This window comes from Galleria mellonella, unplaced genomic scaffold, assembly GCF_026898425.1.
Source record: "Galleria mellonella isolate WM207_F2 unplaced genomic scaffold, CSIRO_AGI_GalMel_v1 utg65, whole genome shotgun sequence".
Taxonomy (NCBI): Eukaryota; Metazoa; Arthropoda; class Insecta; order Lepidoptera; family Pyralidae; genus Galleria; species Galleria mellonella.
In genome coordinates this window covers 3,433,709-3,459,728 of record NW_026442138.1, presented here as the reverse complement: position 1 = coordinate 3,459,728, position 26,020 = coordinate 3,433,709, and the positions used below count along the sequence as shown (strand labels likewise).

At 33.2% G+C, this 26,020-nt stretch overlaps 3 protein-coding genes across 3 annotated transcripts; 2 read left to right on the top strand and 1 right to left on the bottom strand.

The window, feature by feature from the left end:
- The first annotated feature begins 1,336 nt into the window (after positions 1-1,336).
- LOC113514606 (insecticyanin-A-like) lies at positions 1,337-4,772 on the top strand. Its single transcript, XM_052900607.1, has 5 exons — positions 1,337-1,498; positions 1,755-1,924; positions 2,559-2,790; positions 3,761-3,862; positions 4,550-4,772. Exons 2-5 carry the CDS (start codon positions 1,811-1,813, stop codon positions 4,738-4,740), a joined length of 639 nt encoding a protein of 212 aa, XP_052756567.1. The 5' UTR covers positions 1,337-1,498; positions 1,755-1,810; the 3' UTR covers positions 4,741-4,772.
- A 571-nt stretch (positions 4,773-5,343) lies between these two features.
- On the bottom strand, positions 5,344-10,693 carry LOC113522351 (apolipoprotein D-like). Its single transcript, XM_026908025.3, has 4 exons — positions 10,488-10,693; positions 8,290-8,497; positions 7,218-7,316; positions 5,344-5,893 (listed from the first exon to the last, which is right to left on the bottom strand). The coding sequence occupies exons 1-4, from the start codon at positions 10,608-10,610 to the stop codon at positions 5,703-5,705; spliced, it is 621 nt and encodes a 206-aa protein (XP_026763826.2). The 5' UTR covers positions 10,611-10,693; the 3' UTR covers positions 5,344-5,702.
- Positions 10,694-13,791: 3,098 nt separating this feature from the next.
- Positions 13,792-25,469, top strand: LOC113522597 (lazarillo protein-like). Its single transcript, XM_052900606.1, has 4 exons — positions 13,792-13,951; positions 19,843-20,059; positions 21,382-21,480; positions 24,685-25,469. The coding sequence occupies exons 1-4, from the start codon at positions 13,844-13,846 to the stop codon at positions 24,903-24,905; spliced, it is 645 nt and encodes a 214-aa protein (XP_052756566.1). The 5' UTR covers positions 13,792-13,843; the 3' UTR covers positions 24,906-25,469.
- The last annotated feature ends 551 nt before the right edge of the window (positions 25,470-26,020 follow it).

The following is a 26,020-nucleotide window of genomic DNA, read 5'->3' as shown; positions in this document are numbered from 1 at the left end:
CCTTGCCCCCCCCCCCCTCCACTGGCAACCGCAGTTAGGTTTTGATGACTTTTAAGAGGGACGCTGTTGCCTATTCTACCATACCATTTATCTAACATTAAGTTCCCTTACTTGCGTCGACACCTACAGGAAAGGAAGGATTGGTACGGCAGGTAGGTTTAGGAGTGGCAAATAAGCTGACGGCCTATTTAGTGGAAAGTGATAACCATTGCATAGAGATATGAACAGCACCATGAACGTTGTAGAATATATTATATATTATATATATATATATATATATATATATATATATATATATATATATATATATATATATATATATATATATAATGTATGTGTATATATAATGGCTATGGTACCTCTCGTGCGTTGCTATTCTTGTAGACTAAGTCTAATATAAAATAAAATACATGCAATCAACTACAATCAATAAGATACAGTAAAGTTGAAGTCTCCTCAAAAACATAAAATGTAAAAAATGCCAAGTCTTGCAACGCATTTATTTCACTACAAAAAGTATCATGCCATTTCATGTAAAAGCAAGCCAATAATGTTAATAAGTGTCTATGGAAACTAACCTAATTAAAAATTTTACAAATAATATTCTACATTATCACGTATTATTCACAATTGTCTTTTGTGTGATATTTTTTATGCATTAGGAATTATTTATATTGTGTATAAGTGAAAGAATTTTTAAAATCAGTTAAGATTTTTGAGTTTATGAAAAAAAAAAAAAACAAACGTACAAAACATTTTTATAAATACGAAGTTTTAAGTTTATGGACAAGTCTTTACTTAAAAGGTCATGCACAGAGGCTGACCCCACAATTCTATTGTCAACACGATATTTCTTGGTACTTAAATAGTTCCGCGAAAGTAAAAGTTGATACAAACAGATATTTACTTGGAATTCCTTTAATAAATATAATATATTGTAAACATTAAATTAGTTTACATTACTGTAAATTATACAATTAAAGATTACATATTGGTTCATTTTCCTTAAACATTTTTTTTTTTACAAAAAAATGTATAACGTTCTTATTTCAAATCTGCTTTAGAAATTAGTATATATAGGTCGGCGTGATTTTAAACAAACAATATTTATATGAAGTCTGTGCGAACAATTTGTGCAACATTAAAAATAGTATTACATTAAGGCTGATCACGGTGGTTTCATTAAATTATTTAATATAAATTATATTTAATTAAATAGCAATATAAATAAAGATAAAAATTGTATTTTTTTTTGTAAAACATATAGACTTCTATGTATATTATTTAGATAGGACAAACTCTTTCGATAAAAAAATATCATAAAAGTCAGTACAGAACTCGCGATGATATCGCATAATATACACATAAAAACGCAGTCGAATTCAGTGGCGGCAGTGCTTCTTGTTTACTGCGAATAATTGTACGTTTACTTGATTTGTTTTGCAGACTTGGCGTGATCACTACCGTGTACTACAGACGCAATCTTACTTATATAAATGTAAGTGTGTTTATTTGTTTGTTTGTTACTTTTGGATCTTAAACCGTCTAATTAATAGTTATGAAATTGGATAAAGAAGATATGGGATAAAGAAGGACGTAGAATTTTTATGTCGGTTAGTACTGGTTACGCGGACGGAGCCGCGTAAAAACAGTAGTTATTACATATGATAGATCAATCAATCTTTCCAAGAATGTGTTATATTTAATGTGTTATTCAGGTTATCTATGGATGACCCAAGCTCTTTACATTACAGTTGTGAAATCAATGTTTATTTGGAAATAAACTACACTAAGATACAGTTGTCTCAGTATGTTGACAATTGTAATACTCTCGTTGTTTTTATATAGTGTATCTGGATATTTTACGTTACCCGGAAAATGCCCGGAAAATGTGGCTCTACAGAAAGACTTCAAGCTGCCCGATGTACGTATTCATTTATTGATTACAGAGTTTAAATCCCGAAATCGAAATTTGAATTAGGTATTTGAAAAGAATTAAAGACGAATTAATTTTGTTTATTTAAATATGATAATAATTAAACTAAATAATAAAAAAAAATATAATTTAACTTTATATTATACTTATGACTGTGTTGTAGCTGTTTTATCTACGTTTATAATTTTCTAAATTATGAATGTATGTTATACACTACGTACATACATAAACTAAATGCTGTGAATACCTTTAATAGGAATGTGCATTAATATTGTATTATATTTAATGTTTGTTATATGTGTTATAATGCAATATGCTGTTAGTACCAGAGGGAGACTTTGTATAAAAGTCGATTGCTTGGGTACCTCTGTCCAATTCGTGTTTCAACCGTGAAGCAGCTGTGTTTGCAAAGCTGTGTTTCGATTTTAAGGGTGGGATATGGCATGAATTTACTGGGTACAGAGGAATAACACCTGAGTCCTCAGGAATGGCAACACATGGGCGAAATCGATTTAAATGATTATTTTTGCAATTAATCGAGTATATTTTTGTGTCCGTGATTATTTCCGCTATCTATTTTTTAGTTCAGCTTTGATGCAATATTAAAATATTTTTGTTTTAGTTTTATGGCAAATGGCACCAAGCCTATCACTATTCCAGCGATGGTCTGATGATGAACAATTGCTCCAAGTTAATACTGGATACCAAACCTTCTGGCGCTTACTGGAACCAATCGAGAGTGGACAGAGGTCTGTTCCATAGATACAGTATGGCGAAGTTAGATATACCTATTAGGATCGAGGACGCTGCCAACTTGAATGTTACGTTTACATTTCACGACGCGCCAAGACGGTGTAAGTTTTTTTTAAATATTTTTTTATACGTTATGACTAAGGTATATAACTATACAGCTCAGGTGATAGAGAGTGATAGTGGTAATTTTTTTTTATTATTAATTGTTAACTGCTGGAATAAATCTTCTCCATAAGGGGAGTTTTGCCAGTAGTTGCCATGCTTGGGAGGCGGGTTGGCAACTGCAGTTAGTTTTAAGAGGGACGCTGTTGTCCATCCCTCGCCCTTCCTTAGTCGACTATTACGACACCCATGGGAAAGCAAGGGGTGACCCATTCTATACCGGGGCATACACGGCGAGTGATCATTTATTGATGATTAAAATTATTGAGCAAGTAATTGTCATGACCGAAATCATTGACTTCATATAATAGAAATAAATAACTGTACAAAAATCTTTAGTATACAAATACATTCATAGGACTCGGTATGAAGTAGTCTAATTGGGTACCCATGTCCCATTTTTGTTTCTGACATCAAACTATCGTGCTTGATATTAGTTTAATGAGTGTAATGCAATAATTTTCTATATACATATATAAGAACGAATCGTCCATTCTTTATTCTCGATAAAACTCAAAAATGGCTTGACCGATTTTAATTTTTTTTTTCGTTTCATACATTGTAATACAGAGTTGGTTTAAAACATCGAAATGGTTGGTAAAATATCGAAAAACTTTAAAGTTTAGTTAAAAACGTCGAAAAATTTAAATATGTAGTTTTGAATGGTTGTCGTTACTTGGAATGTCTAGATGGCGTTGTAGGTGATACAAAGTTCATCGGGTCAGCTAGTTAAGGCGGTTGGTGTACTAAACAAAATTAGACATGAAATACTAGATGGCGCCAGTATCGAGACAAGTGGTTTTTGTTGATTATTTTGTAATTAAATTAGATGTAAAATTTCTAAATTAGCGAATGATACGGATAAAAAATTATATAAATGGGATAATGAACTTATTGTTTTGATTGCAGTGAGAGTCAGAAGTTATCCGTTCCGCGTGCTAGCTACTAACTACAATTACTACGCGACAGTTTACACCTGCCAGTATAGTTCGTTAATCGACAAACATTTTAGTAAGTATTTTGGCATTTCCTTTTAACTACTATTGTGGTTCATAAGTAAACGATAATTGTATGATAGACGTTCAAATAATTCAAATAATTTTAACATAGAAATACAAGACTTTGTAAAAATTTAATCATAATATATACAGTTACAATAATGTAAATTCGAGGAAAAATAAATTTATTACTCATAATTAGAATTACCGGTAAGATTTTCTGGCCATATTGAAATAGGTAATACCTATATCAGATGTACTTATACACATTTTTGTCTCTAATATTATTTAAGATTCTGCGATATTGAATCAAAAGAGTATTTTTTTTATACAACTTAGAATGGCAAACAAGCTGACGGCCCACCTGATGGAAAGTGGTAACCGTCGCCTATAGACATGAGCAGTATCATGGACATAACAGAGTATACGATTTCGCCCATGATACCCCCCATGCGTTGCCATTCCCGAGGACTCAGGTGTTATTCCTCTGTACCCAGTAAATTCACGCCATATCCCACCCTTCAAACTGAAACAAAGCCATGCAAACACAACTGCTTCACGGTTGAAACACGAATGGGACAGAGGTACCCAAGCAATCGCCTTGTGTACAAAGTCTCCCTCTGGTGTACATTTACAAGAGTATATTTTCATTTCCTTGTCAATAGTAAAGACACTAATAATATTTAATATTTTTTTCCAGTCTACGTGTGGATTCTTTCAAGGAACCTAATACTGAACGACGTATCCTTGGAACTAGCGGTGAAACCGTTGTCAGAAATTGGAGTGGACTCTAAGAAATTAGTGAAAGAGGATATCTCAAACTGTTCTCCTAAATATTACGACGATGTTAACACTAAACCGACGACTTTTAGGTATCCCGTACCTATATAATAATATTATTTTAATAATGAGATAAATAAAAATTGTAGTGTTTCATTACACGCCCTGGAACGACTGTCAAAACATTGATTATTTATTTATTTTTTGGAAAACGTACAGCTGAAATACAGTCAATACATAATCAAATTTATATCTATGTTAAGCCATGAATCGTTTTCACATTTGCGTAATGACAATGATCGGTTTTTACCATATATATGCAAAATACATACATACACATACATACATACACACACACACACACACATATATATACATACACATACACATATATACATATACACACATACATACACATACACACGCATACATACACACATCTATAATAATTAAAAATTATATCTCGAACTATCTATATAATAAGACACCGAAGAGTATTTTGGATCTATCTTTTAATAAATTTTAAAGTGTTATTTAAAACTATTTATTGAACAAAACCTATTACACACTAAACGATTATTTGAATAACAAGCGTGCATGGTGTTAGTCGATCTTGCACGGGTTTTTCGCGACTTTTTTTTTTATTTATTTAACTCTCTTGTGGCAACCTTAAACTTTTGTCGGCACATCAATAAAGCTTTCCTTCTGGGTGTATAGTATGTATGGTCATATTTAATTTTATACTAAAATTCATCATAATCGAAGCGTAACAAACAAACAAACTCACATTCTCATTTATAATATTAGCACATAGATACATTTTCAAATTCCTTTTTATATTTATGACGACTATATTCCATCAGGTGGACAATTAACTTCTTTGGTATATTATTTTGTATAAATGGGTAATTTTTTTTTAAAAAAACGTCATTATTAGATCGATGAAGTTTATAACTAAAATCTTATATTATTTATTCAGAATTATTAATATTAAAATAAATACAAATTAAAGAATATTGATCACATTGCTTAAGTATTAATACATTATATTACACAGTATAAAATATTTCATATCAAACATTTTCAATGTCCTTATCTTGAGTCTGCACATAAGCAGTCCAGTGGTATGTACAATATCTCTCCCCCTGCTCTACGGTCTGTAGATATGCTGCGTTCGCAAATGGTATAGATGTTAGCTCGCTTCGCGCTTGTTCCCTCAGCTCAGGTGATAGGGTCGACGTCCTCGAGAGTATCCAGGCTGAAACTGTTTTTGGGATATTTTAAAAATCTTTCTTTTTTACGCCAGACCTCTTCAGACTTAGATATTATTATAAAAGTCCGTTCAATACTTGAATATTCGTAAAATACTTTTTGCTTTGCCACGATTGAAGACAGTGTTTTTTTTTTTGGAATAAAATCTTAAGTTATTATTTCTGCATCACAGAATATAGACATGAGCAGTACTATGGACATAACAGAGTATACTATCTCGCCCATGATACCCCCCATGCGTTGCCATTCCTTAGGACTCAGATGTTATTCCTCTGTACCCAGTAAATTCAAGCCATATCCCACCCTTCAAACTGAAACACAGCCATGCAAATACAACTGCTTCACGGTTGAAACACGAATGGGACAGAGTTACCCAAGCAATGGACTTTTGTACAAAGTCTCCCTCTGGTAACTCCCTCCCGACTAAAGGAAGACGAGGAATAGGCAGCATCGCCCCTCTTAAAACATTTCCAAAGCCTATCTGTGGTTGCCAATCCGTCAACCAAGCGTGGCAACTACTGGCAAAACCCCCTTATGGGGAGGCTTATGATCTGTAGTGGACAGTTGAAAGTAGAAATGATGATGATAATATCAACCGTTAACTGTCCATTGCTGAACATAGGCCTCTCCTAAAAAGAGGTTTTGCCAGTAGTTGCCACGCTTGGTAGGCGGGCTGGCAAACCAGGGGGAGACTTTGTACAAAAGTCGTTTGTTTGGGTACCTCTGCCCCATTCGTGTTTCAACCGTGAAGCAGTTGTGTTTGCATGGCTGTGTTTCAGTTTGAAGGGTGGGATATGGCGTGAATTTACAGGGTACAGAGGAATAACACCTGAGTCCTCAGGAATGGCAACGCTTGGGGGGTATCATGGGCGAAACAGTATACTCTGTTTTGTCCATGGTACTGCTCATGTCTATAGGCGACGGTTACCACTTTCCATCAGGTGGGCCGTCAGCTTGTTTACCATTCTAAGTTGTATAAAAAAAAAAAAAGCACAGTTAGGCTTTGGTGATGTTTTACGAGGGACACTGCTGCCCATCCCTCGATCATTACCTTAATTTATTTTTTTGCAAGAACAATTCACTATTTAATCAATCATACTACATATTACACGTTCAAATTCCTCCTCCAATTTTACATCGACTTGCTTCTAATGACACTCACGGAACAGGTAGGGGTGGTTCATTCTATGCCGGGACCACACGGCGAATTTTTATTTTATTTTACTTTTCTGTTATTGTGTTACGACAAACAATATTACAAACCCTGTATATTTAATTGGAGATTTCCTGTAAAAAAAAAGAGATTTTCTACTTACTGTACTTTATATGTATATGTTCATTGTACTTGCATCCGTAAACTATTGCATAATTGTCGTAGTCCGTGGTTATGACTGAAAACGGTATGCCCACAGGATCTGGAATTTAATTCAGTTAAATTTGTAGCTATATGGCAAGTAATTCAAAGTATTGGACGACAGATGGTGCCATCTATAATATCTCATTTATAGAGTAATGTTAATATTTGAAAACATTGTTTTTATTCGGTTTTCTTATATACTTTTATTTATTTTTATGATACTTAAAGCGACAAATCAAATGACAGGCAATAAATAAACACTAGACATTAAGCGAATAAATAAATAAATAAATTGTTTTTAAATTGTAAATAAAATAATTGTCACGCTTGACAGGCGGATTAACAACCGCAGCTATGCTATGGTAATGCTTATATATATTGGGGGGAAAGGGATTGTTGGTAATGGAGACTAAAAATCCCATTGCTAGCAATATACCTAACCAGATCGACCTCCACGCGGTTCCCCCTGGAAACTATCATGATTAATTCCTGATGAATTCATCATGATAGGCTGACTGGCCTGTTTTCATTCTCATCGATCACCCTTTACTGGTGCTCCGCCAGCGCATCCCGTTAGCGCAGGCGGGGTTACCAATCCATTTTCATCCAAAAAAAAAAATGCTTATATATATATATATATATATATATATATATATATATATATATATATATATATATATATATATATATATATATATATATATATATATATACATTTGCTGTGTTTAAGTTCTCGTGGGAATCGTAAAAGGCGACTAAGGAAATTTAATGTTTGAGGAATGGGCAGCAGTATTTCTTTTAAAGCATCATCAAAACATAGCTGCGGTTGCTAATCTACTGGCCAAGCGTGACAACTGCTGGTATCGCTAAGCTACTAAGCTAGGCTTTGGTGATGTTATGAAATGAACGCTGCTGTCCATCCCTTGGCTATCAAATTCCCTTAGTCATCTTTTATAAAATCCATGAGAAAAGAAGGTTGGTCCATTCTATGCCGGGACCACACGATAAATTAAAATTACTTGGATAGTTACCAATATTACTTTCTTCAATTTCAAAGACAGCCTCATCCCCCGGTGAGTACGTGCTATTCATTTGCAATACGTATTGTATACCGTTTCTGATAAAGTAATGTTCTATTACAACCGTCCTGCCGCATGCCTGTATCCTTTTATGTGCGCAATGACCGTTTTCCTCGTACCATGTTGGGAATCTCTCTATTTCGTACCATATACCGAGAAACTGTAATTTCGAATTAATAATTATATTTAGAAAGACTTTTTAATAACAGTACACAATTCAACACTATTAAATCAGTCAGCCATTTATTCATTCATTCATTTACATTAAATGGCTGACTGATTTATATAATAAATTTATGAAATAAATAAATTAATGGAAGAAGTAATGAATTAATTAATTAATCGTAGACAATTGAAGAATAACCAATGAATGCAATAGGTTTATTTGTTAAAGTAAAAGAAGGTGGAATCAGAAAGATTAATATGAAGAGAAGAGAAATACCAACTGAGATACATATAGATGAAAAAAGTCAAATGAAACATTGTACAAGGATTTATCTATTTAAATCTTTATTGTACTTAAAACATAAAAATATTTTAAAATACAGTAGGATAGAGTAATAGGATTTTTAATCGTTAAATTAATCGGTTTTTGGTATTTACAATTATCGGATAGTTAGTTATAAATTGTTTTACGTATGTAAAACAGTTGTGTAATACAACGCTTTAGATATAATAATTTAATTACACAATTTTTTTTTTAAGTTAGATTTGTACTTATTACGCCGTCTGCACTGATTTGTACAGATTTTGGAATTTATATTAGATCAAAAACATTAAAAGAACTATCTAATAATTGTCTACAAATTCCAGTGTGACTGGTCATTGTTCCGTCATATTTCCTTTATTATGATGTAACCTCAACCTTGCTTTAAATAAGTCATATTCAATTGGTCACCTCGTGTAATAGATAGGTGTCACATATCCCACACCCAATCTTGTACCGAATAAAAGTATTCATATGGGACGAAATAAGAAACTAAGTATGTTATTCAACCGATTTCTTAAAGAAGTAAGTTCTTAATTAGCTTGTATTCTTTTTATGTTTGTTACTTTATAACTCCGTTATTTATTTTATTTATTTATTTATTTAACACTTTATTGCACCAACATAACATGATTTGTTAAAACAATTTTCAATACGTATAGTGTAGTACAAAAGGCGGTCTTATTGCTAAGCAATCTCTTCCAGACAACCTTTGGGTAGAAAGGATTAAAGCATAAGTAGGTAGGTGGCGCGTTAAAAAAGATAGATTTGTAAAAAATAATATTTGTGACAGCATAGTCATATACATATACATACATAAATAAACACGTTAGTTGTTAAACGATTTGTAAATATCTTTATTTATCTTAAAGTATATACTTACAGAATGGTTTTATATTTTTTTTTTCGAAATCGGTTAAGTAGTTTAGTTTTTAAATCAAAATAATTAGTTTTGCTGCAATTTAACATGGTTTTTTTGTTCAATTTATTTATAGGTTTATTTTTTTATGGATGAGAATGACATGGTAGAACTGCGCTAATGGTTTATGTTAGTTGTCTGATGAGGAATGGTAAGCGAAGTCAGATCAGATGACTTATAATGACGAATTCACCAGGCACCAACCATGACGAATTCCTGGTGGGACCGTATGGATGTTGATAGAGTGTGATACTGGTAATGAAACGAATAGTGCACATTATTAACAATATATTCTCTTTTAAATGTAAGTCCTTACTTTTAAAAGGAGAATTTCTTTCAGAAAATTTTAATATTTTGCTTAAAGAACCATTATTAAGCCTTCCTTATGCGGGAGGAGACACGAAGCGTCAAACTGTCTAATTAGTTTTTTTTAATGATATTCAGAATGACAAATACGGCTCACTTAATGTAAAGTGGCAACCAACGCCTATAGATTTGAACAGCACTACGAATATCACAGAATATGCTGTAAACTGTCAATCCTGAGGACTATGATGTTAAGGCTCCATTTAAGGGAAATGAAAAGAAAAATGATCTCTGCTATGCAAGCACATCTGGTCTACGGTAGAAGCACTCCTAAGATAAAGTACCCCAGCAGACATCTTTTGTATAAAGTCTCCTTCTGGTATTAGTGTCGGATATTAATTTTTTTTGATAATATTAGAATATTTTTCTAAAACTCACTCTTTCTAAATCGAAGTATCTCATGGTCTCCACCTCTGCGCATTTCCCAAAATGTAAAATTTGCGTATTTGACAACTCAAATCTTAAAATCACCGTAACAATTAAATATATTGTTTTAAGCATTTCTATGTTATTTTTCCTACTGTCTGCTGTATTTACTGACAGATTTTAATAATACATATGCGTATAGGACTGTTATCAATATTGATAAGGCACTGAGATAGATTGATAAGAAATCTTAAGTTTATTCAATTGCATGGATTGATACGTAGTCACTTTATCAAATTGGGATCGCATATTCAAAATGTTCACGATTTTTTATAATAAAATTATTATATAGTAAAGGTAGCGACCCCGAATGGACAAACGCAGTGTAGGATGACCTAACGCTAGATGGAGTGACGACCTTAGGTGCATTGAAGGGAGTCAGTAGATGCAGTTGGCTCAGGACCGTTCGTTATGGCAGTCTTTGGGGGAAGTTTATGTTTAGCAGTGAACAGATAGGGTAGGATAGGTATTTGTTGATGATGACACTATACTTTTTTTTAATGGATGATAATGAAATGGGCTATCGGTGGCGGGGCTCCAGTGTGGGATGATCGGTGAGGATGAAAATGACACTATACTAACTACATAAAGCATATTCGTATTATTATACTGCGTAGAGACATGGCATCTCTATGCATCTTTTATTGATTATACCATGGGGAGTGTTCTGAGAAATTGTTGGGATTGATACCTGCTGCTGATTTTTACCACCGCACAACTCCCCGCAAACTAAAGTTCCATCTCAACCATCTGGATGGGGGACGGACTTCTACCATGTGCTTTTCAAGGCACTACCTTCCACACACAAATATACTTTGGAATCAACTTCCAGCAGAAGTATTTGAACCGATACGACATCGTAACCTTCAAGAAAAGAGCATATTCCTTTTTAAAAGGTCGTCAGGATATCTGCGATGTCTCTTTGGTGTTGCGAGTGTTTGTAAGCGGTAAATCCGTTCAGTATTTTTGTGTGAAAAAGTAACAAACATTAATCTATCCATCAGTATATAAGGTATCCTATGTTATTAGTCGATTGCTTGGGTACCTCTGTCCCATTCGTGTTTCAACCGTGAAGCAGTTGTGTTTGCATGGCTGTGTTTCGGTTTGAAGGGTGGAATATGGCGTGAATTTACTGGGTACAGAGGAATAACACCTGAGTCCTCAGGAATGGCAACGCATGGGAGGTATCATGGGCGAAACAGTATACTCTGTTATGTCCATGGTACTGCTCATGTCTATAGGCGCCGGTTACCACGTTACATCAGGTGGGCCGTTAGCTTGTTTGCCATTCTAAGTTGTATAAAAAAAATATTAGCACTTAGTGTATAAGATATCTTGTATACGAATTCATCTTTCTTTTCATTTAAGAGTTTCCTCTTGTCGGTGCAATTAATTCATGCATCTTTTTCCAGCCAGCTCTATCCCAGGCCATATTCTTGACCTCCTTATACGACATGACACCTAGTGTTTCTTTTATCTGTCCCATGTAGTTATTCCTCGGTCTTCCTCTTCTTTATTTGCACTCTATTTTTCCTTCTATGCTCTTAAAAAAATCGTCATGTCGTATAAGGTGGCCCAGCATTTTGCCTCTTCTTCGAATTCATCTATCGTTACGAAATTTCTAATTCATTATATTAATAGGGCTACATATTTTTTTTTATTCTGGCAATTTTATATTTCGATTCTGATAGTTTATTGTAGCAATTTTGCATAATTCTGAAAACAAATTAATAAGTAATATTTTTTTTAATAATAATGTTAAAGACAGTTGTAGAGAATAGAATAAAGATTTATTTATTTATTTATAGGATTACCAACACAAGATACAGCTAAACATTTTAGTACAATACACTGGTAGATTAAATGTAACTGTTCTTACATTTATAGGCAATCACAGCATGCTTTGTGTTTGATAAACATAAAATTTATAAAAACTATTAAATAATACAATTAAAATCTTGTAAATGAGATTAATAAAACGTTACGGATATTGCTATTTATATTATTTATTTTATTTTATTTCAACTATTGTTCTAGACTTGAGCCTTGGAATAATCGGAAGTAAATCTTTTGATAAGACTGCAACAGACAAAAAAATATAAATCACAATAGATTGTAGATCTTTTGTTGTTATTTATTTATTGAACTATTTTATAGATTGTTAAAAAATATTGATCTATGTAAGACTTTCTTTGACAGATAAGCAAGTAAGATAATTTCTGACCAAGGACGATTTATATATATATTAAAATATACTATATTGATTATGTGTATTATATTTGTTTGTTATATGTTAATTATGGAACAAAAACAATTCAATTTTTTGAAAATGCAACAGCTGAGTTCCTTGCTCGTTCTTTTTGGCTGAAATTGCGTTCTGAACAGGTGGAAGAATCATGAAAAAATGACTATTTAAAATATAAGTTTGCTTGAATAAAAATATTCCTTTCTTTCATAAATATATTTTTTCTCAAAATTGTAATTTTTTATAAATGATTTCCTTTAGTCGAAATAGAAATTACTATACCATTTTCTTCCCCATATTAATTTTGTCAAAATTGAAATCTTGTTTTAAACAATTTCCAAAAGTAAGAGGATTTTTTAATGTTTTTGCGATTATGTTACGCGATTATGTTGGAAAATCTGAACCGATTTTGGTAATTCTTTTGCAATCTACTGGGTTTGATTTCGTGTTATAAATATAGGAACACATTTCGTCTTACATTGATGTTTTGTCATGTTGAAATTACTTTTTTTAAGGGTAAAATGTGTCTTTCAAGGGGTAAGGGATTATTAGTATTGGAGATTTAATAACTCTATTGTTAGCAAAGTATTCTATCAGGTCGACCTCCACACGGTTTCACCTGAAAACTATCTTAATTAATTCTTTTTGAAGTCGTCACAATGGGTCAACTGACCTGTTTCATCCTCCTCTGTTATGCCTCACTGGTGCCCCGACAGCGTATACCGATAGCGCAGGTAGGGTTACTATTACATTATCATATAAAATAGATATATAAAAAAATATAATATATATAATAGTATACAAAAAAAAGGATTTCTTGTAATAAAATATTACACACTGCACTAAAGATGCAATGCAAATATCAGTTACTATCAAGAAAATTACTTCACACGAACATCGAACCTGCATTCTCTATTGTGACAAGCATAAATTACAAACCCAATCATCAAGTCTTCGCTGCCAAGAACAATAGTAATAAAAAATCTTCTCAATATAAAGAAGGAAGCGTGGTACGTCACGGCCAGTTGTCGAGGGGCGTTCGTTGTTCATACTCTAATAAACCATGTTGCTATACGGACTGTTTGTTTGTCTTTGTGCTCTGAGTGTCGAATCAGTGGTGCTGAATACCAGTTGTCCTGTCGTCAGTCCGAGGGAGCTCGATTGGAAAGCAGTAAGTTAGAACACATGCACTTTCTAATTACCTATTAATTACTAAAAACAATTGTAACCACACCACGTGGGAGTCTACCATGAACTTTCGGGCTTCCGAATTTTCAGGCTCAATTTCGTGTTTTTGTTCGTACCAAAATCGACCCTATAAATGGAGCTTAACATTTCATTTGTTATAAATCCTACCATAAAAGTAAAAAGGAACGATACTTTAGCATTTTTGATATTTTTAAATGGTATCTATCAAGTAATTTTAACATCAAATTTTTGTTTCGTTCGGATCCGAAATTTCGAAAAACATTTCATTCCTTGTGTACATATGAGAGAAATATTTAAGTAAAATAAATATTTCAGCCATTTATTGTCTGCCTGTTTTTATGTTTGTATCGTCACGCTACAAGTACTGTACCAAATTGGATACGGTTTTAATAATACCTGATTTAGTGTGATTGTGGTTTAAATTGTAAATTAAAATATGGTGTATATTTTATTTCAAGATGCAATCTATAAGTGGTTTACTTAAGTTATCCTACTACAGAAATCACACGTACAAAGAAGCGGGCAAAAACTAGTAGTTAATACAATTTTAAAGTTTTAAGTTTCTTTATTTTTTAAACCAACGTAGAGTGTCTCTGCATATTCTAAAGGTTAACTTATAGAGAACGCCTATAGCATTAAGTCCGCCTTTTGTACCACATTTTATTGGTCAGTCAAATTTAAATAAATTAATAAATAAAAAAGAAAATATTAGAAAACTTTTTTGCAACTGAGAATGGTAAACAAATTGATAGTTCACTTGATCGCAAATGGTAACTGTATGCCAACCGGTCACATAAACAGCAACATGGACATCACAGTATATTTATTCATTTAAATAGCATTCTCTACCAGTCTACCTTTGGGATAATCAGTGACAAGAAAAAAAAAAAAAAAAAAAAAATATATATATATATATATATATATATATATATATATATATGTATGTATGTATGTATATATATGACGACTTGCTACTGTTACTGTACTTTTTTACTACTTTTAGGCCTCCCCCTATTGGGGGATTTTGCCAGTATTCGTTACGCTCAGCAGGTGGGTAGGCAATCACAGTTATGCTTTGTTGAATTTTGAAGAGGAACGCTGCTACCTGCTGCTGCTTATCTCTCGACCACTATATTCCCTCAGTCGCCTCTTACGACACCTACAGAAGGGGTGGCTTAGTCTGTGTTAGGAAACCACACGGCAAAATTTTATTAATTATTATAATTAAATTATAATTAATTTCGTCAGTGTAGATTGAACTTGAATAAGATAGAACAGGCGACATACTGTCATCATAAATTAATAAAATAGTCACTTATCACCAGGCGAGCCGCATGCTCGTTTGCCCCCTGCGTTGTAAAAAAATAAATAAATAAATAAGTGTCACATATTTGTACTGTACATAAATGATCATAAATAATTTACTTTACAATGAGATAGAGTTTTAATAACAGTAATTATTTAACTGATGTGTTATTTACTGTAAATTGTACAGGAATATCAAGAAACCAATCTATACTAGTATTGTAGAGAGAAATTTGCTATTTTGTATGTTGTTTGTAATGGACAAATTCAAAAATTACTATTATTATTGTTATCGGAAGAGGGACTTTTTCAGGCAGAATATAACCTGTGATACTGCGACCTTTAAAAGATTGATTAATGTGGAAGAAGCGAAAGAGGTTTGTTTGAATCGAAGCATTTGGCGTTCCATTGTTTCTGCCTACCCTAATGGGAGACAGGCGTGACATATATGTATGTATGTACTACGACCTTTCTATGATCTTTTATGTTTGCCAATTTATAAAGTTCGCTGCTAATTTCTCAAAAGTGCTTAGCTGATTTTATATTTTTTTTCACTTATAGAAATCACTTATAGATTATTACCGAATATAATTGCTTTTTTTATGCAACTTAGAACGGCAAACAAGCTGACGGCTCATCTGATGGAAAGTTGTAACCATTGCCTATACACACGCCAGTACCATGAAAATAACAGAATATACAATTTCGCTCCATGCGTTGCCATTCTTGAGGACTCAGGTGTTATTCCCCTGTACCCTGTAAATTCACTGCCATATACCACCCGTTAAACTAAAACACAGCCATGTAAAGAACTGCTTTACGGTTGAAACACGAATAGGACAGAGGTGCCCAAGCAAACGACTTTTGTACAAAGTCTCCCTCTGGTATACTTTCATTAGCGGTATATTCATTAAAAAAAAAAATCTCCCGCGTAGCCGGGGCAGGACGTTAGTATCATATAATAATATAGAAATATTTTCTATAGAATTTTGTAATATTGCACGAATTTTGTAATATTGCACGAATTTTGTAATCTTCACTCTACTGATTGTAATCAAATTATCCTTGTAAAGGAATTTTCCATCTGTGAAACTACATCTACATATTTTGCAAAGAGACATGGGTCAAAAAAGGACAAAAAAAATTAAAAAAAAGACCTTTAATAAAATAACAAAAGTTAATAATGTAGGTTAATAAATAGTACATTACTGCAGCGGCCAGCAACTGAGGCATTGATGGACGAACGTGCAAATGTGGGCCGAGGCGTAGTCGAGGTAGGGAGTCAGTGGATGAAGAGGGCCAGAACCATTTGGCAGTCTATGGGGGAGGCCTGTTCAGCAGTGGGCAGTTAACGGCTAATATGATATGGGACACCATAGAAAAATTTAGTAAAAAAGGAAAAAAAAAGATATTTAGCGTAGGCGTAGTCAATATTTGTTATTATATTTGTCTAGTATCAACTTGATCCGTGAAGGTGTCTTGTTAGATACAATTGGATTTTGTCATACTTCTATCTTTAGGTCGTATCTATTTAGCTATTTCAGACTGTAACACGTAATGAATAGAGTTGATTTAAATTTGCATATCGTGCGGAGGTTAGGACAGACGCTTGTTCTATGCATTCGACTTTGCTGGGTGGCGTTGATTATATACGTCCGTTTTTGTTACAATTGTTATAGAATAAATTACAAATAACAAAGAAATTATTCAGTGTTTTAGTGCATAAAAAAATTGCAAGTACAGATCAAAATGAGAATAAATCCTGTTAATTGTAGAAAGTCAAAATCAATTCAAAACGCGTTACATATATTTAAAAAAAATATAGACGAATTGAGAAACTCTTCCTCTTTGAAGTAGATAATTAATACAGAGTGAAATCAAATTTGTTAACTGTATATATAACTGAGAATCTATTATTATTAGATTTCTAATTATAAAACTGAAATTTTGATTTAAAAATACATTTTTTAAATCGATGTACATATTAGGATAGAAATTTCGTGAAATAGAAATTTGAAGACCAGTAAAGAACATTGTGTGTTCCATACTAATTCAGTTATTTATAAAAACTAAAACTTATTTTAACTATTATAATGCTTTGTCCTTTACATTCAAATTGGAAATGTAGGGTTAAAAGAAGAAACAAAAGAGTTCATGAGACGTTTGACGTTGTTAGCGAATAAAAGCGTAACTCTACAACAGAAAGCGTCTTGTTTATATGAGATAATGTAAAAATTTCAATTTTTTTGTCAGTTTTTGACTCGGATGTTTTTTTGGTGAAAATGTTCAGTGTTGGCACAATACTCTTTTTAAAGGATGCTTATAATATTGATATCACCCTGTATATTATTATTAAAGGAAAGTGTGGTTCTGTAGATATGAATATTTATAGCTAACAGATTTCATATTGTTAATTCATTAAATATTTTTAAAATCACATAATTATTAAGTCAATAATAAATTTTCATACAACTTTCATTCCAGCTGTATTATATTTAATAAATAATTTAATTTTTCATTTAATTTAATCTATACTTATAATAAATCCGTAGAGAGGTCAATTCTGTACATGAAATATATTTTCAAAATAACTATCAAGGGGTGATTAGTGATCGAGACTGACGCCAAAAATGCAATTAGTAAATTTTTTGTCTGTCTGTATGTTCGTTATAAAAACACAAACTATTCGACGGATTTTAACGAAACTTGGTACAATTATTCTTTATACTCTTGGGCAGGTTATAGTATACTTTTCATCACGCTACGATCAATAGGAGCAGAGCAGAGAAGGGAAATGTTGGGAAAACGGGAGAAGTTACTCCATTTTTAAGCTTCCGTCGCGTGTGCAGCCTTAATGGTCACTTTTTAAAATGTAAAACTGTCCACCCATGCGAAGCCGGGACGGGCCGCTAGTTTTTAATAAAGTTTAATTAATTTTTTTTAATTACTAATTTAAATCCCCCCAAATCGTAAACCGCCATAAGGACGGGAACATTCACCCACAGTATGGAGAAAGCCTATGTTCGGCAGTGGATAAATAACGGCTGATAGGGTGATGATGATGATGATGATGATGATGACTAATATTAAGGCCGCTACTGTGTACTTGTTTATATCACAAGTAAGAAAAACAATGAAATAGACCACTTGTAGATTTGCCCTATCAAGATGAACACCAGATTTTAAATCAGACCTTCAGAAATACAGCTATAAAACCGCATACAATTTAGTGCCTTAATTTTTTTTATACCACTGAGATGGCAAACAAGCATACGGCCCACCTGATGGTAAGCGGTTACCGTAGCCTATGAACGCCTGCATTACCAGAGGTATTACGCGCGCGTTGCCAACCCTGAAGAAACCTATTTACCCCCTTTTGAAGAATCCCATGCTGTAGTCTCTTGGGAAAACCTCGGCAGGGAGCTGATTCCATAACCTGAGTGTTCGTAGGAGAAAACATTTCTGAAACCGCGTTGTACGCGACCATTTAAGCTGTAGGGTGTGGGGCCATTAAGGCACTAAATTGTATATAGTGCGTGATTCCAGTGCGATACAGACAGATAAATAGACTAAATTTTTTTTAAGTTATTGTTTTGGTTTCTATAGGTCTTATTAAAGTCACTCGAATTAATTTTCCTTGACACCATCATGTCAGTCGTTTACTGTCCACTGCTGAACAAGGCTCCCTCTATGGGGGGTTTACCCAGGAGTTGCCACGTTTGACAGGCGGGTTGGCAATCGCAGTCAGGCTTTGTTGGTTATTTAAGAGAGATGCTGCTACCCTTGTCTTGTGACCATTAAGTTCCCTTAGTCGCCTTTTACGACATCCACGGGAAAGGAAGGAGTGACTCATTCTATACCGGGACCATACGGCGACATTTTCTTGTTTTTTTGACATTGTCTAGTTATAGTTTTATTTTTTAGTCGTAGTAAGATTTCAGAATTAGCAGCCCCATTGATAGCAATATATCCTGCCAGGTCGACCTCCACGCGGTTGCCTCTGGAAATTATCGTGGTTAATATTAATGAATTCATCACACAAGGACTACTGATCTGTTTTGATCCTCACCTATCTTTCTTCTCTGGTATCAATAGCGCAGGCGTAGTTAGATAGATAGATATATCGTCATAGTCGTAGAATACTGACGGACCTGACAAAGATTACATATATAGATCCGTCAGTATTCTACGACTGACGATATAATTTATTTGCATCACTTTCAGTACACAAATTACATTGGATATTGGTACCAATTTAAAGAAATCAAATAAAACATATACAAAAAAAAAAAAACAAAAAGAAAGTATTTAAAAGGGTTTACGTAATTTCTCGTAAGTGCGCCATAGGGACACAAAATGGTCATAACTCAGTTTATAGAGCAAAACACTGATATTCTGTTGTGGACAAAAGCTAAAAGATAGTGGCGAGAATTCTTAAACAAAATAATAATAATAATAAATATAAGTACATGAATTGTGCCCATTATTAATCATTAGTTTCCATTCCATTATCATCGATTAAAATAAAAATTATATTATTTTTTTCAGCTTGATGGAAAATGGTACATTGCAGCAGCGGCAACAGATCTACCGATAGATGGCGCGGACTGCGCCACTCTCATGTTCAACCATATGAACTCGACTGATGTCTCTATCAGTTGGGTAACAAACAATACGGCTTCTTACTACAATGGCTCCGTGGCCATCACTGTTGACCCGAACAGTAATGGGACGACTGGTGATCTATTGTTGATCACTTATACAGGTGATTATAAGTTTCATCATTTTCATCATTATCATAACAGCTGTTAACTGTCCACTGTTGAACATAAGGCTTCCCTATAAGGGGAGCTTTGCCAGTAGTTGCCACGCTTGACAGGCGCGATGGCGACCACAGACTTTGATGATGTTTAAAGCAGCTGCCTATTCCTCGACCATTAAGTTCCCTTAGTAGCTTTTTAGCCCATAGGAATAGAAGGGGTGAACTATTCTATGTTGGGACCATATGGCTGGACCACACACTGAAATTTTATTGACCAATAAAATGTAATACAAAAGGCGGACTTAATACTATACATAGGCATTCTCTACCAGTCAAACTTTAGGTTCTACAGAGAAATGAAATGAAATATTTATTTATTTGCTGAAATGAAATATTTATTTGCTTTAAACAGACATTTGACATTATAAGGGCCATGTGACAAAACTTTTTGGCATCTGTTTAATTGTCTTGAAATTGTAGGCATGCAAATCTAATTTATTGCTTAAATAAGGATACAAATTTAACTTAGTGATTATTAAGATTATAGAATAATAAAAAAAGAAAAAACAATTCTCAAACAATTATCAAGTCAAATCAATAAATATGTATAGGTACATATTCAATATTGTCAAATAAAATTAACAATTACATTATTATTAATAATAGAGATAGGTACTTGATGGCGTTTTAAATAATACAATAATATAATTATAAAATAAATAATAATTAGACAGATAGATACTCTTTATTGTTTCCTTCAAAAGATTACGTTAGTTGACTTATTACAGATACAAACTAGGTATGGACAATATATATATATATATATATATATAGCAATACCTATATATTTTAGTCACAATATTTATACACAGGTCCAATAACGAATATATTAAAAATCTGCTATCCAAAAAAATAATATTGGATAACAGATTTTTAAAAAATTTGAAAATAGATATCCGACCGATGTGGGCGATATCGAAATGGGTGATGACCTTTTTTCCAGAGAAACCCAATATATAGATATCGGTTCGATATCTTTATTACCCATGCCCAATACATTTTTTTTTATACCACAGGTGGCAAACAAGCATACGGCCCACCTGATGGTAAGCGTTTACCGTAGCCTATAAACGCCTACAATACCAGAGGTATTACGCTCGCGTTGCCGACCCTGAAGAAACCTCTTTACCCCCCTTTTGAAGAACCCCATGCTGTAGTCTCTTGGACTAATAATTACAAGAAATGATAAATACAAATAATTACAAGAAATGATTCACACTGAGATCTTTTATTTTTTTATTATTATTATTCAATTTTATTTTCAGATCAAAAAGCCGAGAGTTATTCTTTCCTGGACGTGGACTATGAACATTACGCTGTTCTGTTTACGTGCTACGACAGCGAGGATGGTAACAGCAGTACATGTGAGTATTCAATGTATCAATAAACAAATACGAATTGCTTAACGAATTTGGATTTGGGCATATAGACAAATGGCAAACGAATGTATGGTAAAGATTTAAAAAGTTAAAGTTGTGTTCCAGAAAAAAAAAAACTGACTTTACTTGTGGCAAAACCACGTATTTTGATTTAAAAACTAAACTATTCAAATAATTTTGATAAAATTTGGAAACAAACATAGACAAACAATTAGACACAAAAATTATGAAATTGTTTTAACTTCTATTGTTCCTATTATGAGCCTTTATATCAATTTTTCTTTTACATCTCCTATATTTTTTTATGCTACTTAGAATGGCAAACAAGCTAAAGGACCATCTAATGGAAAGTGGTAACCGTCATCTATAGACATGAGCAGTACCGTGGACATAACGGAATATACTTTTTCGCCCATGATACCTTCCATGCATTGTCACTTCTGAAACTCAAGTGCTATTCCTCTGTACCCTATAAATTCACTGCCATATCCCACCCTTTAAATCCTAACACAGCCGTGCAAACACAACTGCTTTACGGTTGAAACACGAATGGGACGGAGGTACCCAAGCTAATGACTTTTGTACAAAGTTTCGCTCTGGTATATACACCAGACTGTTATATATAATATATATCCTCTAGTTAAAATGTTATTATAAAAGTATATACTTAAATGATGCCTCTAAAACTAATGGTGATATATCAATTAATTGAATAAAATCTTAACAATAAATTGGTCAATAGAAACCAATAATTAATATAGAGATAGTATTAATGTCAATACAATAGAAGGGTCCTTTTGAATAGGTCGACTTGACCCATTGACCTTCAGCCAGGTCAAGTGGTACAAATTGCTTTATTAATTTGAATTTGTGGGTGCCGAAGGTGGTTTCAACTATTGAGAATTATTTTTAGAACATACTTTTTAGTACTGTTGATATTAAGTGATATTCATGAATGAATAAATGTTTTTTTTTTTTTTTTATTTACTAAATATTTCATTGCAGATATTTAAAGTATTTTTTTTTAAAGTACCACAGGGAGACTTTGTACAAAAATCGATTGCTTGGGTACCTCTGTTCTATTCGTGTTTCAATCGTAAAGCAGCTGTGTTTGCATGGCTGTGTTTCGGTTTGAAGGGTGGGATATGGCGTGAATTTACTGGGTACAGAGGAATAACACCTGAGTCCTCAGGAATGGCAACGCATGGGGGGTACCATGTGCGAAACAGTATACTCTGTTATGTCCATGGTACTGCTCATGTCTATAGGCGACGTTTACCACTTTCCATCAGGTGGGCCGTCAGTTTATTTGCCATTCTAAGTAGTATATTAAAAAAAAATGTACTTTTGTATTGGTCACAGACTCTTCAACATAATGGATCTCTTCGTGCCGAATTCTATCACGCAATAAAATGTCCATGCTTTTGTATAAGACGAATTAATTATTTTTTTTTATGACCAAATGATCACATTAAAGTTTTTTTTTCTAACAAGCGGTAGCGTCCAAGCAATTTGTTGCTTCACTGGAGGCCAAGATCATTCGGTTGGAAAGCCGCATGATATAATTGTCGTTAATTTAGTTTAAATTTTATTTCCTTTGTTCCACCTCTTTTATACGTCTGGACGTTACGTTTTCTAGATAGAAAATAGCGTAATATTATTATGCTATTTTCTAAATAGATGTTGAATAAACAGAACTGAAAGGAAAAGGGACTAATTATTTAAATTGCTGTTCGGTAATAATTCACCGATAAGCTCTTATTATGAATTATCATCAACATTAAATCAGGCGTTGACTGTTCAATGATGAGCATAGGCCTTTCCTATGAATGAGACTTTTGCCAATAGTTGCCATGTTTGACAGGCGGGTTGGTAACAGCAGTTAGGGGTTAATGATGTTTTAAGAGCGACTCTGCTGTTTTTCCTTTGACTCAGTTAGTTAGACTCAGTTAAATTAGTTTTTACGACTCCTACGGGAAAGAAAGGGGTGGCCCATTCTATATTGGGACCATACGGCAACCTTATTTTGTCTATTTTGCATAAAAAAATAATAGAACAAAAATGTACGTCGTGATTTCATTCAATGGATGTCACTATTTAATAGCTCTCATGTCATTATTCACTTAATTTCACTACAATCAAGCGATTATATAAATAAATACTTATACTACTATTTTCACGTTCAGTTAAGGTTTTTTAGTTTTTATGTTGGGCTTAATTAGCTTTTTTCCTTTTCAACCGACTTCAAAAAGAAGAATGTTTTCAATTTAGTCGTAATTTTTGTACGTTTATTACCTCATAATTCCATTAGTTGTAAATTGCTTTGGATTTTTTTTTATCTCTGATAAAATATACTTACATATTGGTTTCATAGAAAATTGATTAAAATCCATTCAGCAGTTTCGTTTTAAAATCAAATTAAGTGGCTTTATCGCAATTGAAGTCAGTTTTTATTTTGTGGACCACAATAATGAATTGTTTCTTGATATGCGAGTCATCATCATCTTCTTACCCTTATCCCAATAATTTGGGGTCGGCGTAATATGATTTTGTCCATATTACAAAAAGACTTGGTTTTTAGTTTTACGACCGGCCACCTGCCTGACGTCAACCCTCTTTGGGTATATGGGATATGCGAGTATTATATTGAAATATCAAAAATGTATTGAACATATAAATATGGATAGGAAATTGTAAGCCACACTAATAATATAAAGAGGAAAGTATTATGTATTTGTATGTATTTGTATGTATGTATGTTGTAATAAATAAACTCAAAAACTACTTCGCCGACTTCAAAAATTCTTTCACCATTAAAAAGCTACATTCACCCTGAGTAACATAAGCTATATTTATTGCTAGAAAAGATTAGGGATCCTTACTAAAACTTTAGTAACGTAACTCGAGGTGTAAAAAATGCTATAAAGTATCTTTCGTCGCGTGCGCTGCGGAAACTATTGATGTTAGAACAAAAGTATGTCCTACATTATTGAAGAAAATATCAATAACTACAAATAACTTCGCGATACTGTATGTCCAACTAATATCGTTATGTCACGATAACCACTTTTTAGAATGTTGTAAAAATGTCCATCCGTGCGAAGTCGGGACGGGCCGCTAGTGTTATATATGTTTACTTATAGTATTATATTATTATAAATATAATAAAAAATAATAAATTCTTTACAGATGAAATCTGGAAGTTGATAAGATCACCTCACCTGAAAGAGAGCGATGCAATAAAACTAGATCAGGCGATAGCCAATTACAGCCTTCAAGATACAACATTCATTAACTTCAATAATACCGAAGACGCATGCAGCCTGACCAGTGGTTCTCAACATTTGGATCCATCCACTTTGATATTAACTTCGGCTGTGGCTTATACGCTGTTCAATAAATTGTATTAGTATTGTATTAGGAAAGTGGTTTGCAAAAAAAGACTTTTGGAATAATAATACTTTATGTCTAGCTACGCCAGTTCACACACGGTTCCTGCCTTTCGCTTCGGTGTGTAAAGCGTCTTAAGGACCGAGCAAATAATGTCCCACATACTGGCTGGGTTCTTTTTTCAAATTACGTTCCTTTTTTAAAAAAATATTTTTCAGATATTTTCTCTGCAGATAAAATTCCCTTTTTGTAAGCCGTGTTCTTTCATACAATAATCACAAACAAAATAATATGCAATTTGAGGTTTTTATCACAACTGCACCAAAATATTAGCCGATAAAATGTCTGAGATTGAGTCAAAAGCTTATATAGACAAGACGAGACTAAATATTGGCATGTAACAAACTTATCATTTAAATTTCTGGCGTTACAATTAACAAAGGGGAATAAATCTAAAATTTGATCACACGGAAATCTAACTATTATAAAATTGGTTAACTAAGTGATAAGGTTAAATGTACAAGTTAATTTATTGTAGGACATTGTAATAAATATCTCTGTAGTTAATGTATTGTAGTTAATAAATTAAACATGTTTTTTATTTGTCTGTTATTTAATTTGTTATCATACACGAGTAATGTGTACTCATTACATATTCCTTTATAATTACGTAGAGATGCAGCTTCCCTCAGTGACTTCTACCGCCTATTCCATGGGGAGTGCTCAGAGGAATTATATTCCCTCATTCCATCTTCCCTTTTCCAATATTGCACTCCGTGGGGAGAAGGGATTGTTAGTAACGGGGATTAGCAATTCCATTGCTAGCAATAAATCCTATCAGGTTGATCTCCACGCGGTTTTCCCTTGAAATCATCATGATCGATTTGTTGATGAATTTGTCACCATGGGCGAAGTGATTTGCTTCACCTTCACCTGTCATCTATCATTAGTATCCCGCCAGCGTATACGGATAAGGCAGGCGGGGATACCATTCTGTCTTCACTCATTAAAAAAAAATGCACTACGAGAATGAACTAGCAACTGTATCTTTAAATAGTAGACGGTCCGTGCTCGCGTATAAATATTTTTTTACAAGAATCGTACCGTAACACTGTGTGATCTTCCTCGTGATGTG

What these genes read in the sequence shown, in the direction of transcription:
- LOC113514606 (XM_052900607.1), top strand. Translation starts at nt 1,811, where the DNA reads ATGTTGACAATTGTAATACTCTCGTTGTTTTTATATAGTGTATCTGGA. An exon ending in TCACGACGCGCCAAGACGGT is followed by an intron (nt 2,791 to 3,760) that starts GTAAGTTTTTTT and finishes TTTTGATTGCAG; the next exon opens with TGAGAGTCAGAAGTTATCCG. An exon ending in GTTAATCGACAAACATTTTA is followed by an intron (nt 3,863 to 4,549) that starts GTAAGTATTTTG and finishes ATTTTTTTCCAG; the next exon opens with TCTACGTGTGGATTCTTTCA.
- LOC113522351 (XM_026908025.3), bottom strand. Translation starts at nt 10,610, where the DNA reads ATGCTTAAAACAATATATTTAATTGTTACGGTGATTTTAAGATTTGAG. An exon ending in GATACTTCGATTTAGAAAGA is followed by an intron (nt 8,498 to 10,487) that starts GTGAGTTTTAGA and finishes TCGAAATTACAG; the next exon opens with TTTCTCGGTATATGGTACGA. An exon ending in ACATATACATATAAAGTACA is followed by an intron (nt 5,894 to 7,217) that starts GTAAGTAGAAAA and finishes TCCCAAAAACAG; the next exon opens with TTTCAGCCTGGATACTCTCG.
- LOC113522597 (XM_052900606.1), top strand. Translation starts at nt 13,844, where the DNA reads ATGTTGCTATACGGACTGTTTGTTTGTCTTTGTGCTCTGAGTGTCGAA. An exon ending in GGGAGCTCGATTGGAAAGCA is followed by an intron (nt 13,952 to 19,842) that starts GTAAGTTAGAAC and finishes TATTTTTTTCAG; the next exon opens with CTTGATGGAAAATGGTACAT. An exon ending in ATTGTTGATCACTTATACAG is followed by an intron (nt 20,060 to 21,381) that starts GTGATTATAAGT and finishes TTTTATTTTCAG; the next exon opens with ATCAAAAAGCCGAGAGTTAT.